A 20,781-nucleotide genomic window follows, 5' to 3' on the forward strand; every position below is an offset into this window, starting at 1 on the left:
ACTGTAATCACCCTGTTGTGTAATAGGTCAGCAGAAACTATTCTTCCTGTCCAACTGAAACTTTGTACCCTTTGACCATCTCCTTCTATCCCCATTTATACTGCCCCACCCCAGCCTCTGAAAATCACCATTCTCCTCTCTATTTCTCTGAGTTTGACTTTTAATATTCCAAATATACATGAGATCATGTGGTTTGTCTCTATGCTTAGCTTATTTCACATATCATAATGTCCTTTTGATTCATCTTTGCAAAAAAAAATGACAGAATTGTTTACTTTTTTAAGAAAACTTTTTTATTGGTACTGGGGATTGAACCTAGGGTGCTTAAACACTGAGCCCAACCCCAGGCCCCTTTTTATTTATAGACAGCATCTCAGGAGTTGCTGCAGGCCTCACTAAGCTGATGAGGCTTGGTTTAAACTTGTGATCCTCCTGCCTCAGCCTCTTTATCTGCTGGAATTATAGGTGTGTGCCACCATGCCCAGATGAATTTTTGGCTTTTTAACGACTGACTTGTATTCCATTGGATATATGTACCACATTTTCTTGACCCAAGCATACATTGATGAGTACTTCAGATGTTTTCATATATTGGTTATTGTGAGTAGTACTGCAATGAACAGCCATCTTTTCAACATTTTGATTTCATGTTCTTCAAGTATATGTCTAGTCGGGTAATTGCTGGATCATATAGTAGTTCAGTTATTAATTGTATGACAATCTCATATTGTGTTTTCTATAATGGCTATGTTAATTTACATTCCCATGAACAGTGTAGAAAGGTTCCCTTTTCACTACATCTTTATAAATTTACCTGTTTTCTTTTTGAAAATAGCCAATTTAGCATATGTTAAGTGATAGCTCATTGCGGTTTTGATTTGCATTTCTCTGATGATTAGAGGTATTGAGCATTTTTTCATTTATTTCTTGTCTATCTTCTCTTTTTAATACCTTTATTTTACTTATTTATTTGTATGTTGTGCTTAGGAAGAACCCAGGGCCTCACACATGCTAGACGAGCACTCTACCACAGAGCCACAACCCCAGCCTCTATCTAACTTCTTTTGAGGAATGACTATTCAGATCCTCTTTCCATTTTAATGGGGTTGTTTGTTTTCTTGATGCTTGAGTTTCTTGCATATTTTGGATATTAGCCCCTTATATGAGGTACTATTTGCAAATATTTTCTTCCACTCTGTGTGTTAGCTCTCCAACTCTGTTGTTTCCTTTGCTGTGCAGAAGCTGTTCAGCTTTATGCAATTCTTAATGTCTATTTTTGCTTTCATTGTCTGTGTTTTTAACATTCTATGCAAGAACATTTTCCCATGCTAATATCATGGAAATTTTTACTATGTTTGCTTCTAGAAGTTTTATAGGTTCAGCTCTTACATTTAAGTATTTAATCCAATTTGAGTTGATTCTCTAATAAGTGGTAAAATACAGATCCATTTTAATTCTAATGCATGTGAATATCCACTTTTACCAGCATCATTTATAAAAAAGACTGTCCTTTCCCTGGTGTGTGTTCTCGGCACCTTTTCAAAAATCAATTGGCCATAGTTGTGTAGGTTGGTTTCTGGGCTCTCAATTTTATTCCTTGATCATTGTGTATGTTTCAATGCCAGGATCATGTTGTTTTAATTATAAGAGCATTGTAATGTATTTTAAAATCCATTTATGTGATGTCTTCAGCTTTGTTCATTATTTTTCTTTCAAAATTTCTTTGCCAGTTTGGGGCCCTTTATAGTTCATTCCATACAAATTTTAGAATTGTTTTTTTCTATTTCATTTAAAAATGACATTAGAATTTTTATAGGGGTTGCATTGAATCTGTAGATCACTTTGAGTATTATGATGGACTTTTTAACAATATTCTTTCTATTCAGGAACACAGAAGAATTTTCCATTTTATTTGTATTGTTTTCAATTTTTTTGTAGCTTTCAGTGTAGGGATATTTCACCTCTGTAGCTAAATTTACTCCTATTTAATTTACTTTTTGTTGTTATTGTAAGTGAAATGATTGTCTTAATTTCTTTTTCAGATACTATTTTATTAGTGTATAGAAACACTACTGAGCCAGGCGTGTTGGCACACACCTGTAATCCCAGTGGCTCAGGAAGCTGATGCAGGAGGATTGCGAGTTCAAAGCCAGCCTCAGCAATGGCGAGGTGCTAAGCAACTCAATGAGACCCTGTCTCTAAATAAAATACAAAACAGGGCTGGGGACGTGGCTCAGTGGTTGAGTGCTCCTGAGTTCAATCCCTGGTACCAAAAAAAAAAAAAAAAGAAAAGAAAGAAAGAAAGAAAGAAAAGAAATACTACTGATATTAAAGTAGATTTGTATCCTGCAACCCTACTGAATTCATTTATCTATTCTAAAAGATTTTTTTCTGGATATTGTAGGGTTTTCTATGTATGGGATTATGATGTCAGTAAACTTTCTTTTGTATTGTCATGTTCCCATCTTCTTTTCCTATTTGAATACTTTTTCTTTCTTCTTACATAATTGCTTTGACTAGGACTTCTAGTACTGTCACACATAAGTGGTTATAGTGGGTAGTTTTGTCTTGTTCCTGATCTCAGAAGAAAAGCTTTCAACTTTTCACCACTGATTATGAAATTAGCTGAGGGCTCATCATGTGTGACCTTTATCTTATTGAGGAACATTCCTTCTATAAGTAATTTGAACATTTTTGCAGTACTTGGAATCCAGGGCCTCGCACATGCTAAGCAAGGGTTCTACCACTGAATTACATTCCAGTCCTTTACCTAATTTATTGAGAGTTTTTATTATGAGAGGATGTTGAATTTTGTCAAGTGCTTTTTATGCATCTATTGAGACAACTACAATTTTTTACTTCATTCTTTTAACGTGCTATATCACACTTATTAATAAGTGTAAGTTGAAACATTCTTGCATCCCAGGGATAAATCACACTTGATCATAGGGAATGAAGGGACGTTTATGTTTTGTTTGTTTGTTTTTGAAGTATTGGCAACTGAACCCAGAGCCTCATACATGCTAGGCAAGAGCTCTACCATTGAACTATATCCCCAGCCCTGGGTATTTATTCTCAAATTGTTTTCAGAAGCCCAAATCTTACAAGGAATTAATAAATGAGGTTACTATTGAAAAACAATAACATTGCATTTATAGACTAAAAGTATTTATTGCCCATATGCATTTTTAAGAGCTTAACTCCTTCATAATTTACTAAACTAGACCTATCTATGCCTGCCAAGTCAAATCCCTTCAAAGGCTTTCTGTCATTTGTCCTGTTCAGTAGCAAGGTCACAAATATTTAAATAAACAGTCATGTGCCATATAATGTTTAGGTCAATGATAGATCACCTTTATGATGGTGTTCCCATAAGATTATAGTGGAGCTACAAAATTCCTATCATCTAGTGAACGCCTAGCTGAAGAAGAGGTGAGTTAAAAAGAAACTGAAGAAAAAGAGCCCCACAACAAAAGGGTTAGCAGAAATTTTGCAGGCCTCAAAAAGCTCCTTTAAGAGTTTTGATGGCTGGGGTTGGGGTTGTGGATCAGTGGTAGAGTGATTGCCTAGCATGTCTGAAGCACTGGGTTCAATCCTCAGCACCACATAAAAATAAATAGAATAAAGGTATTGTATACATCTACAACTAAAAATATTATGTAAAAATGTGGATGTGTAACCGATGTGATTCTGCAACTTGTATTTGGGGTAAAAAAGGGGAGTTCATAACCCACTTGAATCAAATGTATGGAAGATGATATGTCATGAGCTTTGTAATGTTTTGAACAACCAATAAAAAAAAGAATGTTTGAAACATGGACCTTAACACTGAACAGTTTTCATTAAAAGAGAAGAATGTTCATGCTGTAATATTTGTTTACAAGCAAATCTAGGATGAAAAAAGTAATAAAATGAAACAAACCAAGCAAACTACCATAGATATATTTCTGCAAACAGTGACATCTCTTCAAGAAAAGCCTGAGTTCCTTCAAGAGGAATTCCAGAAGAACCCATTGTTATCATCAAAGATGACAGCTCTATACATGTTTTTGCCCCTTAAGCCCTTCCAGTAGGACAAGATGGTGATATTGGTGATCTTGATCCTAGGTAGGCCTGGGTTAATGCATGTGTGTCTTTTTTTTGTTTTGTTTTTGAGAAAAAAAGATTAAAAACTAAAAAAAAAAAAAAACAAAGGCTTAAAAATAGAAATAAAATTTATAGAAAAGGATATAAAGAAAGAATATTTTGTAGAGCTAAACAATGTACTTGTATTTTAACCTCTTATTACACAAAGTCAAAAAGTTTTTAAAAATTAAAGTTTAGGGGCTGGGGAAGTGGCTCAAGCGGTAGCGCGCTCGCCTGCCATGCGTGCGGCCCGGGTTCGATCCTCAGCACCACATACCAACAAGGATGTTGTGTCTGCCGAGAACTAGAAAATAAATATTGAAAATTCTCTCTCTCTCTCTCTCTCTCTCTCTCTCTCTCTCTCTCTCTCTCTCTCTCTCTCTCTCTCTCCCCTCTCTCTTTAAAAAAAATAAATAAAATAAAAATTAAAGTTTATAAGAAAAGTGGTACAATAAGCCAAGGTTAATTTATAATTGAAGAAAATATTTTTATAAACTCAGTGTACCAATGTTTTCAAAGTCTACAGTAATATGTAGGCCTTCACATTCATTCACCAGCCCCCACTGACTGACTCATCCAGAATAACTTCTAGTCCTGCATGTTCCATGGTGAGTTTTTCATACAGATATGCCATTCTTTTAATTTATTTTTACTGTACTTTTTCTGTTTAGATAGGTTTAGATACACAAGGGTTTACCATTTATTTATAATTTTCTACAGTATTAACTATAGGTTTTTGGTGAATTTAGTACAGGTTTGTAATCTAGGTGCAATAGTTCATACCATATAGCTCAGGTATGGAGTAGTCTTATACCATCTGGGTTTGTGAAAGTACACTCTGTGATGACTACACAATGATAAAATCACCGAACAATGTGTTTCTCAGAATATATCACTATAGTCAAGCAACATACGATCCTACTTCCTGATTTGTTAGGCTTTAATCTAATGAAATATTAATGGGTCAGGATATATTTATTCAATTTCTCATTATTAGTATCACTATTTTGTAGCTGAAAAAGAGGAAATGGAGATTTACTTGATGTCATATAAACAATTAACAACAAAGTTAAAATAAAGAGAATGACTGGAGTAAGTTTTTGTGGATCTAGGCTACAGAATAGTTTATTGAAATCTGATGAATGGACCAGCAATAAACCTCAAATACATGGTCATTTTTTTAGGGCACAATTCATCAAAAACATTTCTTCTCCCATTTTTCCCAGATAATTGTCCTTTCTTTTTGATAACATATATTCAAATCCTCTAATGGTCACAGATTTAATTCTTATGTAATCTTCACTTTATTGGAAACCTGAAAAAGAAAAATAGGAGACTGCATGAGACCAGATGAGTTTCCCAAGTAGGATAGCTTGATATCACAGTGGACAGGAAAGACCCCTCATGTCCACAGTTATTCAGCACCTCTTCTGTCCAACTTTCCCCAGAGGCCACCCCTGCCCCCATGCCTTGATCCCTTTCTCACTCTTAATCTCTTTTCTACTATCTGTGATCCTCTTAATCACCTCCATAAACTTAACATAGCTAATCTGATCCCCCAGTGACAATCAAGTAGACACAATGGCTGAAGTTTCCTCTAGTATCATTCACCAAAACATTCTTTCTGTTCCAGTTTTCATTAGTGGGTGCAAAACATCCTTTCAAAATATGTTTAGGCACTCTTCTCCATAGACTCATGTGAGTGAACATGTACACATGAATATGTAGATATTTATAAATAATTATGAAGACTTGACTAGATGCACTCTTGTAATCTTTATTATTTAAGATTTCCGGGGCTGATAAGCAGGACATCAAGATATTCTGGTCAAATGGTATGCTGAATGTGCTACTGGATACATTCATTCTTTCCATATTATAATGATATTATCTCTATGTTTGTGAAGAGGTATAGTGGAGTGATAATGCATGTAACTGGGAGTCATACATACCCCTGTATGAATTCCAACTAGCACCTACTAGCTGTATAACTGTTAGCAAAATACTTCACCTTTCTGCATTTCATTTCCCTCATTTGAAAAATGAGAATTATAATGGGATATTATCTATTATGAGAACCAAAAGATAAAATTAATTCTTTTTAAGTGTCTGAAACATGATAGGTTTTCAATAAATATAAGAATTTTCCTACCTTTATTTATGAAGGCAGTGTTATATAGGGCAGAAAGTGATATAATAGGAAGAGTGTAGTTTTACACTCACACATGTGGTCAAATTATAAATCTGTCATTTGGTTATCATGAGTGACCTCAACAACTTATTTGACCTGAGTCTGAGATTCTTCTGTAAGACATAGCATGTAATACTTATAGGTATAACAGGCTTGGCCATAGTAGACTTTCAATTGTAGCTAATAATGATGGATGTAAGTAGACTGTTCTTAGTTTCGGATTTAGCACACCTACTCTCTGCAAGACCTCTGAAATTTTGTGTGCATGAGGCCTCTCTTTAAAAAAAAAAAATCCCACGTTTTCTAATCATTGTATACCAATGTGAGCCAACTGAAGTTTATCTACATTTGCAAGTTATATCATATCATTTGGAAATATGCTGTGGCAGAACATTTTGGTGTTTTATTTTGTTTTGTTTGGCTGACTCTCTCCACACCCCTACTGTTTCTTTCTACTCACAGCAGCACCTAGAGTTGAGATTTGTTGCCATCCTTTCTCTATACATTCTATACACCTATGCTGTTAAGCTGTGTAGCCATAGCATCACTGAGATGCCAGGGCACTAGTTGTCCCAGACTGTGCTTTGTCATTTATTTAATGGTGAGAAGCCAGAGGTGATGTCTCATTTTTTGCAGACATATTAAAGGCTGAACATTATCGACCATCTCTACGCCTCTGCAGAAATTCAGTGTGATGGGAAACTTAATCTGCCACAATGGTGCCCTGCTGTTGCTCCTGCAGGATGTTGCTCTGTTTATCAGTTCATCATTAGATAGTGCACTGCTCAGGGCAGCTTTCAGTTTGGTATTGCTGATACGAATATTTGGCAGGGTTAGCCTTTGTGGTAGGATTTGAGGAATTTAAAAAGGCTCCTGGCCCAAATATATCTCCCTCAATGCTCACAGTGCCTGAAATGCACACAAGAAACATTTCACTTGAACTTTCTTTCTTTGATATAAAGCAATGTTAAATTGTGAATGCCACTCTCCAGAGAGAAGACACTGAATCATTATCAGCTATTAATATTTAGAGTTGGAACTACATTGGAATTCTGCTTCTGTTCCTAGCTATGAGCTTAGGCAGGTTGCTAATTCTCCCTGAGCCTGTTTTCTATTCTGAAAAGAAAAATGGAGTTAATAATAGATGGCTGTGAGGAATAAATGAATAAGGATGTAAAACACATAGTAAATGCTCAATGAACAGCAGCTGGTATTAGCCTTATGGAGAAGGGCCCTGAGGGAATATATGTGGAACTAGTACATTTGGTTTGTCAAGAACCAAGTGAAGTCTGGTACAGGAGCAGGGCTCAGAGAAAAGGCTTTGGTGGACTGAGGATACAGCTAGAGAGTAGCATGCAAACTCTGACTGTCTGGAGTTGGAAGGAGGAAGAGAATGGTCGGAAGCAAGGTCAAACTACATACACATGAACATTCTGACAGGCAAATTGTAGTCCTCCTATACAGAGTGTGATGCTTCGTGAGGTAGTGAGCTTTTACACTGGAAGCATTCAAGCAGAGGCTAGATGCTAACTACCTATCAAGAATAGTCTAGTCTACTCCAAGGATTCTCCAATGTGCATGTACATAAAAAATCACCCGGGGATCTTGTTAAAATGCAGATTCTGATTCAGTTGGACTGGTTTGGGACCTGTGATTCTGCATTTCTAACCAGTTGCCTGATAATGGTGATGCTCCTGGTCAACAACCTCATGCTCAGTAGCAAGGCTACTGTTGTAGTTTGAAAACAACTCACAGTGACTCAGAAGGATATGGTGGGTAAAGCCAGTGAATTACGCAGAGTGGAAAGACTTTGATGCAATCATGATCTACAATCTGGTCCTCAGCTTTGAAATTTGATTGGTAGCATAACCAGAGTCTGGGCTCCTGGGAACTGATTCATAGTTAACCAAATTCACAAGAGACCAATATATGAGCCAGAATGCCAATTGATTAATTTATAATGAGAAGTATAACTTCCAAATGAACCAGATACTAGTGTTTGCTGATCAGTGCATTATCTCCCAGTAGGCATATTTACAAGAGGAGCTAAATGATAATAAGAAGGTTGCCTGGTGAGAATGAACTCAGAGCAGGGGGAGTTCACAGGATGGTTATAATGGTTTGCATCATCAAGCTAAGATAGTCTGATTCCACAATTGGGCTAGACCTCCAGAATAGATCTGGGGATGCTAGCCTCTCCATTAGTCTCTTTGTCACCAGTCTTGTTCTCATGTAATCTGAATTATCTATATAAGCCCAGATTTGATCATAATATTCATTTGCTCTGGTGGCTTCAATAAAAAAAATTATAATTTCAAACTCATTATTACAAAATTGTAAAATATACAGAAAAGTTGAAAACTAATACAATAAGCATCCATGTATCTACCACCAAGATCCAACAATCAGCCAAACATGGTGGCGCACATCTGTAATCCCAGCAACTCATGAGGCTGAGGCAGGAGGATCATGAATTCAAAGCCAGCCTCAGCAACTTAGTGAGGTCCTAAGCAACTCATGGAGACCTGTCTCTAAATAAAATATACAAAAGGGCTGGGGATGTTGCTCAATGGTTGAACACCTCTGAGTTCAACCCCCAGTACTAAAAAATAAAAAAAAAATCCAATAGTTAAATTTTGCCATATTTGCTTTAAGTGTGTGTGTGCACATGTGACTCAACAGTTTTAATAGTTTCTAAACTCTTTGTGCTCTGGGCCAGCATACTTGAATAGCTTCACTTTTCTTGGTTCCCCTTTGGCAGCTTACATCCCTGCCATACCTCACCACTGAAAGTTAGTTCCCTGAATGTTCTCTGGTATTCTCATATAATATACTATTGCTTATGCCCAAATATCTTTAGTCTCTTTGTTTTGATAACCCTTCTTGTTTCTAAAGACTCAGTCACATCTGTGTTGCCATAACATCCTCTGCTTTTCTCAATCATAACATTTATTACTCTGTACTGTTATTGTTTCATTACCTCTGTCTCTCTAAAGTTGTGAACTCACTGAGAGCAAATACTGGTTCCTTTGTGTCCCTGCCTCTACAGTGCTTTGCACTTAGTAGGTGTTCAGTAATCAGAGTATCCAACTACCTAATACACAGTTTTACCCAGTCACATCATAGGCACCCCCAGATCAACATGCCTAAAGTAAACGCATCTCTCTTCCTACCCACTTTATACATTTAACCACCCCCAATACCTCAATTGAATGTCATCTAGTCTTCAGAGCTAAAGACCTCAGAGGACTCCCTAATTCTTCCATCTCTTTCTTCCCCCAAACCAACTCCTGTTGACTTTATCTCCAATATTCCACTTTTCTTCATCTCTATTACCTATTTAGTCCAGGCCACCTTCACCTCTCACCTGGAGCATAGCCAACAATCTTCTATCTGGGCTTCCTTCTGCTACTTGTGTCCCCTCCAATCAATTGTCAACAGTAAAGCCATAGTGATTTCAAATTTCAAATCTGATATTTTTTCATATATATATATATATATATATATATATATATATATATATATATATTCATATGTGTATGTGTGTCCCTGATTACATTACATTTTGATTCAGTATAAAGTCAAAATTTCTAGCTTTACCCAAAGGACTGTCCAAAACTGGACCTTATGACCTCTCCAACTTTATCTCTTACTATCCTTCCTCTTGTAGTCTAGGTTCCAACCATTTTACAATTACAAGGCTTATTGTAATTGTACTTTCCCAACATTTTCTGTTTCATGTCTCACTGCCTTTCCTTGTGTTGTTCTCTGCCTAGAAAGACTGACCCTTGCAGTACAGATGTAACCTCCTCTGGGATGCTTTCCCTTATTTCCCAGTCTGGGTTAAGTGACTCTTCTCTATTTCCCACTACTGCCCTATGCATACATCTATCATAATGTTTACATTATAAGCATACAATTATCATTTTACTTGTCTTTTTCATCCAAATTAATCTAAGAGCTTTATGAGAGCACTTATTTGATTTTGTATCCCAATGTTTAGCCCCTAGGACATAACGGATATGCAATACATATTTGTTTAAGAAAATAATGAATGGATGCACATTAATAAATATTTTTTTCAAATTTCATTTTATATATTACTTTATAAAATACTTCTTTTCTTTTGAATACATTGTTTCTTCAAAGTACAATGTAGTTGATTGTCATCCAAGTAATATTGCTTGATTTAATTTTCAGTGTTTTTCATCAACAAATTCAGATAATTTCTGGAATTGTACCATTTCTTAGAGATGGTTTATTTTACTAATTTCTTTTCTTCTAGTTCATTTTAATCTCAGATGTTAATGTCATCCATAATTAGGGGTACTCTGCTACCTACCCTCCCTTGACCTCCAAAGTCCCTTTCAACTGCCATGGTTCATGTTTCACAAAATTGCCCATTTATTTATATTCTAGTTGCTGTTTGGTATATGGTGGTACTTTTCCTCTAGCTTTCTCCAAAGTCATAAGAATATCAAGTGTAGAATTGTCTCATGCTTAACCTTTGGGAATAATATAAATTAAGTAAAAGCTGGGTCAGGGATTAAGGGAAGTGATTCATTGGGAATTTAACAAATGTCGGGGTAGGTTAAGAATATTATATTCCCTTAAACTAAAAAAATGACTAAGACTGAATATCCTAAAAATAATTTTCTCTGATTATTGCCTCAATGTAACAACTTTATTTTAGATGTACTGTGTCCCTAAACCTGTTTGATAGTAATAGTTTTTAACATAGCATTTTACATTGTGCTAAGCACTATTCTAAATGCTTTACATGTATGAACTCAATTATTTGAACCACTGTATAAATCAGGTCATTATTATTCCCATTTTACAGATGATGAGGAAATTGAGGCACAAAGAACTAAGTTCCCCAGAATCAGAAGTTATTCATAGTGGCCAGACACAAGATGTATTAATTCAGCTTTAGTGCATATTATTGATTGCCTAGTAAATGTAATAATTGACACAGTAAATAGAAATTGTACACTTAACTAGGGATAAATCATAATGCAATAATGACATAGGTGAATTGGCCTAGGTGGGTCAGACTCCTTTCTGTTAGTGGGAAAAGGAGAAAGGATGATGTAGTTAAGGTCATGAATGGTGCAGGGGTAAACGTGATTTATGGATGGGGAAGAAAAAAGGATTGATTTTGAGGTATGTGAAAACAGTAATTCTTTTGTGAAGACCAATTTTACTTTTAGAAGAGGTATCTGATGCAGTACATTTAGTCTGGGGTAAGGATAGGAAGGAAGTACATACGTATGACGCCTGTTAGGAGAAGGAAAGGAGAAAGGTGCCATTTGAGGCCAGTAAAATTGGGTAACAAGAACTGGCTCTTTCTGGCCTTCCCCTAGGGAATCGGCAAACCCTGTCCTCTCCAGCACCACCCACCTACCCAAATTCTCTTGACTACAACTTTTTAGTAGTACTTTCACATTCTGGCTCCGTAATCTCAAAATGCCCTTTAGCAAATGTTTGGAGGGAAAGAGGTATTCCTGCAGTTCAATACTGACTCGAATCCTATCAGAAAGATTGAATGTTTGCAGATTCTAGAGTCCCTCGCCTGTCCATTTTTCATAAAACGACGCGACACACCTGGCCACACAAGCTCAGAGCCCGCTGTAATGCCTTCCTATCCTGTTACCCTTTTAAGAGGCGGATCCCGCAGTGTCCTTTCCTCCCTCCCAGCCACCTCTACCCCCAGTCGGCTGGGCGGAGCTTCATGCAAAAGCCCCAGAGCCCGACGCGGCCACAGCAGTAGCGAGAACTGGAGCTTCCACAAGCTGCGTCTGCTGCAACCTCTTTACGGACGCTACGTGCCTCTGGGCTCCGACCTAGCTCACGGTGCATCAGTCCCACTTTGCCCGTCCCCCACCTGGATCGCACCAGGTCAAGGCCAGGGTCCTGCCAAGTGCCCAGAGAGTGCGTGCAAGGGGCCCTAAGGAACCGTGAAGCGCGCGCGCGCCATGGGGCCGCCACCCGGGGCCGGGGTCTCCTGCCGTGGTGGCTGCAGCTCTTCCAGATTGCTGGCATGGTGCTTCCTACTGGCTCTGAGTCCGCATGCCCCCGGCTCCCGGGGGGCCGAAGCTGTGTGGACCGCGTACCTCAACGTGTCCTGGCGGGTTCCGCACACAGGAGTGAACCGCACCGTGTGGGAGCTGAGCGAAGAGGGCGTGTATGGCCAGGACTCGCCGCTGGAGCCTGTGGCTGGGGTCCTGGTACCTCCCGACGGGCCCGGGGCGCTCAACGCCTGTAACCCGCACACGAATTTCACGGTGCCCACGGTTTGGGGAAGCACCGTTCAAGTCTCTTGGTTGGCCCTCATCCAACGTGGTGGGGGCTGCACCTTCGCAGACAAGATCCATCTGGCTTATGAGAGAGGGGCGTCTGGAGCTGTCATCTTTAACTTCCCGGGGACCCGCAATGAGGTCATCCCCATGTCTCACCCGGGTGAGTGCAGCTACTAAATTGCACCCCTTCAAACCTTTGCCATGGCCAGTTTCTCCTATTTTCCTCAGTGCCCTCCTTTCCCTATCCCCTTGTTCCGGAGGAAAATGGGTGCCCCCTTTGCCCCCGCTGAGTGGGGCAGGGTCCTCCTCCCGAGATTCACCAGGCGTGGGGGTTGGGCGGAAAAAAATCCTTTAGAATTTGCCTCTCTGGTGGAAAAGGGTAAGACAAATGAGGTGCGGAGGTAGGCGAATTGAGGACTGTTTGCTCTCTTCGCATCGCTTTTTCCTGGTGTTTCACAAGGCTGCCTTGCCTTGGATTAAGTGGCGGTGGGCACTGGCTTTTAAACTACTATGGAGAAGATCATCTGGAAATCTCTTCCTCACTTTTTGCTGTACGACAGATCTCCTCGCCTCTCTTCTTATTTTTCTCTCCGTGTTTCCTAGGTATCAGGTACAAGATTGTGTTACTGTGCCCTCTTAACCCCATTGAAATTTTGGTGGAAACTTTGCTTAGCTCTTGGGTTCTCTGCCCCATGGTCTTAGATCCCAAAAAGATTGTTGGTATCAGTGTTTTTATTTGTCTTTGAAAAATCTGATTTCAGTTATTGAGTTCCAAAACAGGTGATTAAAGTTACTGAGAAAGAAAGAGGTTTATTATTCATGAGGATAGCAAGGGCCTAGACTTTGTAAAGTAGTCCAGGTAGTTCTTAAATTTGTGGAGCTGGTGTAGGTTATTGTTTTTCCCCTTCAGTAATCCTTCCAGAAACTTCCCTATTTGTGATTAGGTGATAATACCTAATCACAAATATCCTATATGTATATAGTGATCCTAGACCCCAAAGGACAGATTAAAAAAAGGAGGAGAAAAAGGAGGAGAAAAAGGAAGAGACATGCAATAGCAGTATATGGTGGTGGTTAAAAGATGGGCCTCAGATCAGACCTTGATTCAAATTTCTGCTCATTGCTTACTAGTCTTCTGACCTTGGGCAACTTATTTGAAGTCTTTGAGTCTGGATGCACTCAACATTCGAATTGGAATGATTAATAAGGAAAAACTTATCTACAGGTTTGCCTTGAGAATAAAATGAAATAAAACTTGAGTCTAAGACAGTATAACAGATTATTCACTCTCAGTAAAGGTTAGCTGATATGGATTAGCCTTCTAGGAGTCACTGAAGAGATAAATCTGCTTATTTAACAGCTACAGGATTTGTGTTTTTCTAAAAGCAGTATGATAGGATTTGCCTGGAAAGTTCTTATTGAGTGGCTGGGTGGAAACAGCACTACACTGGAACTGAGAAGATTGAGTTCCTTTAGCTCCCTCTTTGCCTCTCTCAGCTTCATGACCTTGTACAAGTTACTCACGTGTCAGATGAAAACATAGAGGTGTAAAGGGTGGAGGCCAGTTTGGCAGAGTGTGCAGAGATAAAAGTGAACTAAATGAACTCTAAGATCCCTTCTAGCTCTAAAAAGCTGTGATTCTTAGATTTAGCATGTTGATTATAGGAGCAAACTATATTTCTTTGGTTGATAATCCAACAATTAGAATGAAATTACATTTAAATTCCAGTAAAAGTGAATAATAAGTTTTATTAAATTTTAAATGCTTTACATTTCAGTTTTCTGTCTAAAACACAAGGGTTTGACTTTGTCTTCTCCAAATGAGATTCATTTGCATGAATGATTTGTAATTGAAGCGTATTCTTTTATTAGAGAGTTCCCACTTCGACTATTTTTCTTCCACTTCTGTTAAGGACATTTATCTGATAGTTTCAGGAGGCAATAAAATTACCTTTTGTTGAGCTCCTACTATGTGCTAGACATTATACATATATTTTACACTTTATTGAAAGGCAGTATGGTGTAGTAGGAAAAACATAAGCACTGGAAACCTAATTATGCCTATTGTGTTTCAGGATATCATGTATGAATAAAGCCCTAAATACTGATTGCTTAACTCCATTCACAAAGGTATTTTGATACTTTGAAAACTTATTATTATCTAAGATGATAGTGATAGCAAATATTGCCATTAAGCCAACTAACCAAAAAACTGGCAAATTACTTGGGGTTTAGAATCACATTTCTCCCTTGAACTCCTGGAGAAACTACTTTTCAACATGGGTGGGGGGAAATTACTTTGCATTTCCTCCACTTGTGTTATTGAATATTTGTTTGCAAAGTGCTGTATTATTTATTCACTCCTAAGAGTAAACCTAGGGGTTCCTTTTAATGTCTGGTCAAAAATAATTTGTCTTGGGTTGTAGTGGCAGAGAGGTAAGATTGAGGTTTAAGTATTAACTCGAGATATATTGTTGCAAATTAAACAGGGATCACCAAATGTGGAGAAGCCATTGCTGTCTTTTTTGTTTACACAATCAATCTTTACCCACTCTCACAGGGGCCTGCACTTGAATTGTTTGTCCTTTGTTCCAGTTTGTGCTGAGTTTCCACACTCTCACTTATCACAATCCTTTGATCATGAAGATACATTTGTTTGAAGCAATAGAACTAACTGATTTAGAACAGTTGCTCCACATTTTTTGGATAGTAGAGAGAAACTCCACCGTGTAAGGTCAATCAATTTGGAAAACAAGGCTGTTTTTATGTATACCAAAATTTCATAAAAGATAGTTGTGATGTAGCATCCACCCATGGAATTTCTGTGTTTCATTTTGATGGCAATGTATTCAGCAACTCTTGCTTCATACAGATAATTACAAATGATAGATATTCATTAACAGTTTGCCTTGGAATCTCTGGATATACATACATTTTTTCAGTCAAATGGATCCAGAAACCTGGAAGGAAATTTAGTTTCAAAGTTTAATTATTATTCAAAGTTCTTATCTTAAATATGAAAATCAGATAAAAAGCAGCCAAAACTAAAAACTTTAGTAAGCACTAAAGCCATCTAAAATGTAGATTGCCATGATCAGACACATTAAGCATGCTCTTGTTGTTGCACAACTAACTGTTCTTACTCTGAGCAGATGGGCCTGAGCCTTGCCTGCTGTCTAATTGAGCACAGCCTCGGGGTTGAAGTGGTGTGTGCACTTGCTTGTACAATTTTCCTTGAGTCAACATGTGCAGGCATGAATTTATTGAAAGACCCATGCAAGATACAGCCTTTATAATCCATGACACATTTACAAGAATTTGAAACATATGCAAAGGGGTAGCCAGAGAAGCGTTATTCCTAAGGGCTGTTTAAAAAAAAAGTGAATGAACAGTGTAATTTAATGATTTGGCGGCCTCCAATGAGATACAGTTTTATATATAAAAGTTACTTATGAAAAAAAAGAAAAAGAAAAACCAAACCAAAAAAAAAAAAAGTTACTTATTTGCATTGTTGAAAGATAGTAGAGCATATTAGTTAAGGAATTGGGCTAATATATATAATAAGGGTTTAGTATTTTAAAATTTATAGGCCAATGATTTTCCTTCTCAGTTTTCTAATATATAAGATGGGCACAATAATAAATTTGCCTCATAAGGTTGCTAGGATTAAATGAGATAATGTAGATAAAGTGTCAGTGCAGTATCTGTCATATAGGAAGATACTATTTTTAATCACAGTTAAAATAGTTAAATGTATTTCAGAAAAAAATGAAAATTGCATCCTACATCAGAACATAATTTGAAAATAAATACCTGGAGTACTTAAAGTCCACATTCCTCAAAGTCATAACGTGGACCATTTAGAAACAGGTTGAATAGACTGAATTTTTATGAAGAAAAAATTTGGGGGGGCCCTTCTAGGTTTGTCATTCTTTTCTTATACAACTGCTTTTCCTTAAGTGACCAATCTTCTTTCCACTTACAAAGAACATTACACTTCTTTATCACTATCTGAGTCTCTTCTCAGCTCTTACATTTAGCTTTTATTCTAGGACATTGACTTAGAACAGAACGTTTTTTACTATATAAGAGGCTCACAAGAGGATCAAAAGGGATTGGGTGGTGATGATTCACTCATGTCAAATAACATTCCCAAATCCATTTCCAGATGTATTCTTCTTGGTATCTCTGCAGTACTGTATTTAAAATTATTGGCCACTCCTTTGAAACTCTCCCAAGCAGTTTCTTCCTTCTGTGGCCTTTCTTTTTTTTTTCTTTTTTCATTTCTGGTATTTTATTAAACCATTCATTTAACACTTCTCCTTTGCATTCCATACCCCTATTATTTCCCCCTTAAAAAAGTAGCTAGCTACCACATCCAGTTGATTCTATCACTTTCAATATTCTCACACATGTCCCCTTCTCCCTTGCAACTGTTATCACCATACTTTCAGTTCCTTTGTTTTCTCATGGGGGAAAAATTTTTAGATTCCTATTTGGTCTCCTTGCTCCAGTCATTTTCTCCTTGTATACAGTTCTTCCTCCATATTGCCACTCAGAACACAGCTCTGATCATATAGGTACCATTACTCAAAGTTTAGACTACATTGCTTACCTTATCATACAAGACTCTTAATTATCTGGTCACAAACTTCTCTCTTTATGTACCTCTTCTCTCATATTGTTCCCTAAACATTCTCTATCTTTTCCCATTATTATTACTTTGCTTGTACTTCTGCTGTTGCCTATACATCCCTTCTTTCAGTTGTACTTTTCAAAAATTCACCCATTCTTCAAAGTTCAAAACAAAAGTTTCCTCGGCTTTCAAGCCTTTTTTTTAATTTAAAAATTTTAGTTGTGTTTTATTTTAATTGAAACATAACAATTTACACACATTTATAGGTTGCAATACATGGTGTTTCTATACAATTCTTTTTTTTTTCTCTTCCCACTACAGCTCACACACAAAACAAAGTGATCTTTTTGATCATAATGGCACTTGATCTCTTAGTGTACTTTATGCATTTTGCTGATAGTTACTTCTTTATTTTCTTCTTTTTTAAAAAGAGAGAGAGAGAATTTTTTTAATATTTATTTTTTAGTTTTCGGTAGACACAACATCTTTGTTTGTATGTGATGCTGAGGATCGAACCCGGGCTGCACGCATGCCAGGCGAGCGCGCTACTGCTTGAGCCACATCCCCAGCCCAACTTCTTTACTTTCTTACTGGATTATTTTACCTTCTTACTGGATTGTAATCATTTTAATGTTTGGTTAATCTTCAGATTCCCCATAGGGATCTTTGTTTGGATATATTCTAGAAATAGTTGTTGAGTTGCCTTAAAACACCTAAGAATTCTAATGCTAGATGATCATAAGATTCAATAGAAAAGTATCTAAGGAAAGGGATTAGAATTGAAACCATTGACTATTTATCAAGGATCTACTGACTGCTGTGTATTGTGCTTCCTGCTTGAATAATACAAAATAATGAAGGTAAAGTACCTGCCCTATTTAGGAATGTAGGAAAATCTAGGAGGAGGAAGAAGAAGAACATACAATAAAAGTATACAAATATTTCAAGATTATGGGCTCCCTAATTTCTGTAGTGACCACCATTATTTTATTTTAGTCAGCTTTTTCATTGCTAGGACCAAACGACCTGGCAAGAACAATTAGAGGAGGGAAAGTTTATTTGGGGGCTCATGGTTTCAGAGTCTCAGTCCATAGATAGCCAACTTCATTCCTTGGGGGCTGAGGTGAGCCAGGGCATCATGGCAGCAAGTGTGTGGTACACGGAAGTGGCTTATATTATGATCAAGAAGCAGAGAGAGAGAGAATCCACACACCAGATACAAAATATATACCCAAAAACATGCCCCCAGTGCCCACCTCCTCCAGCCACACCCTACCTGTCTTAATTTACCACTCAGTTAATCCCTGTCAGGGGACTAATTCACTTATTAGGTTAAGGTTCTCACAACCCAATCATTTTTTCTCTGAACCTTCTTGTATTGTCACACACATGAGCTTTTGGGGGACACCTCACATCCAAACCATAACAATTGTCATGGGCAAGTTATATGGATATTTAATGACAAAATGACCTATATAACAAGGAAATAGTGAAATATGTTTTTAGAGTTTTTAAATTGAGCTCTCACTATGCTTTTTGATGTTTTTAAAACTATTTACAGAGCTGGGCACAGTGGCATGCACCTGTAATCCCAGCAGATCAGGAGGCTGAGGCAGGATGACCATGAGTTCAAATGGCTTTGAACTCACAGCAAAAGCAAGACACTAAGCAACTCAATGAGACCATGTCTCAAAGTAAAATACAAAATAGGGCGGGGGATGTGGCTCAGTGGTCAAGTGCCTCTGAGTTCAATCCCTAGCATCCCGCCAAAAAAGAAACTATTTACAACAGCCTTCAATTTATGTCTCCAATTAATATACTTCCCTTGAACACAGTGATGAGCATTGAACCTCATTAACATAAAAGAGAACACCGTCTTTTTATTTTTAAAAATGGAAAATATAGCTTGATCACCAGATTGTTTTCTAAGTATATAAAGAACTTTTCCCCCATTCAGAATACAGAATGCTACATTTAATGTCTGTTTCCAATCAAATGAGTAAAGAGAGGGGAGTAAGGACATTTCCTCAGTTATCTTCTGATTTTTAAAGGTAATTATCCTTGTTATAGAGAACTTGGAAAATATAAAAAAGTATAATTAAAAGTTACTCATAACTCTAAAACACAGAGTCAAACATTATTCATATTCCTTCTTAACTTTTTTCCACGCATAGGTATAGCTTTGTATTTTACTTTTATCATGATGATGAATTTTTCATGAGTACTAATGTAGTATTAAGAAAATACAGAAAAATTAAAAGATGACCTACAAATCTGTAGCTATGGCCACTTTTTAGCGTTTTATTGTCATCTTTTTTTCTCTCTCTCTCTGTGTATGTGTATAATTTAAAGAACTGTATGTACTCTATCTACTGCACTCCATTATCACACCCAGTGCTTTTGATTGTAAGCCTTCCTTGTGTGATTAAAAATAAAAAAAATGGTTTTCATGGCCATTGACTGGGGGTTAGGGACTGAACCTCTCTTCCATTAGCCAGCAAAAAAGGAAGTATGACAATCTGATGGGAAGGAGTATGATTTGGGGCATATAAGACAAAAATTTGTTCAACAGGAGTTTATATCAAAATATACTATTTTTATCCTCCCCCCGCCTTATTTTGGATTAGCTTCTGTATATCAGAGAAAACATTTGACCTTTGTATTTCCAAAAGACACTAGTTAAAACAATATAAATAACAGAGAGATCAATGGAGTAGAGAGAAGAGAAAAGGGGGAGGGAAGAGAAGAGAGGAAGGGGAAATACTGGGGACTGAATTAGAACAAATTATATTCCATGGTTTTATAATTTTGTCAAAATGAATGTTGTGGATAGCTAAAAAGAACCAGTAAAAAGAAAATAATATATATACTTACTATCCATAAATGTGGTCTGGTCTAATCCCATTTGCATTGCCTTTGTGGCATTGGTCTTTTGAAATATTTGGTTACCAATTGTGCTTTATTTTCTCTTCTCACAATATTCCCATAAGTGATAACTTTTTTTTCCTGTCTTGATATTTGTAGTTTATTTTATTTTTTTATTGGTTGTTCAAAACATTACATAGCTCATGACATATCATCTTTCATACATTTGATTCAAGTGGGTTATGAACTCCCATTTTTACCCCAAATACAAGTTGCAGAATCACATCGGTTACACACTCACATTTTTCCATAATGCCATATCAGTGACTGTTGTATTCTGCTACCTTTCCTATCCTCTACTAGCCCCGCTTCCCTCCCCTCCCATCTTTCCTCTCTACCCCATCTGCTGTTATTCAATTCTCTCCCTTGTTTTTTTTTTTTCTTTCCCCTTTCCCCTCACCTGAACAGACACTTCTCAGAGGAGGACATACAATCAATCAATAAGTACATGAAAAAATGCTCACCATCTCTAGCAGTCAGAGAAATGCAAATCAAAACCACCCTAAGAGGGCTGTGGATGTGGCTCAAGTGGTAGCGCGCTCGCCTGGCATGCGTGCGGCCCGGGTTCGATCCTCAGCACCACATACCAACAAAGATGTTGT

At 37.3% G+C, this 20,781-nt stretch overlaps 1 protein-coding gene across 2 annotated transcripts in view; it reads left to right on the forward strand.

Annotated features, from left to right (window-relative positions):
* RNF128 (ring finger protein 128) overlaps positions 1–20,781 on the forward strand; it is a gene marked incomplete at its 5' end in the record, with an annotated part of 105,740 nt that overhangs the window by 32,007 nt on the left and 52,952 nt on the right. The window contains one exon of one of the 2 annotated variants that reach the window (XM_081278324.1): positions 12,046–12,778. The exons of the other annotated variant lie outside the window; for it this stretch is intronic. Within the exon in view, the coding sequence (XP_081134450.1) occupies positions 12,295–12,778 (484 nt within the window). Of the gene's footprint in view, positions 1–12,045; positions 12,779–20,781 lie in introns of those variants that run through there. 2 annotated transcript variants of the gene reach the window in all.

The sequence above is a fragment of the Spermophilus citellus genome (genome assembly GCF_964194105.1).
Source record: "Spermophilus citellus genome assembly, chromosome: X".
Classification (NCBI taxonomy): domain Eukaryota; kingdom Metazoa; phylum Chordata; class Mammalia; order Rodentia; family Sciuridae; genus Spermophilus; species Spermophilus citellus.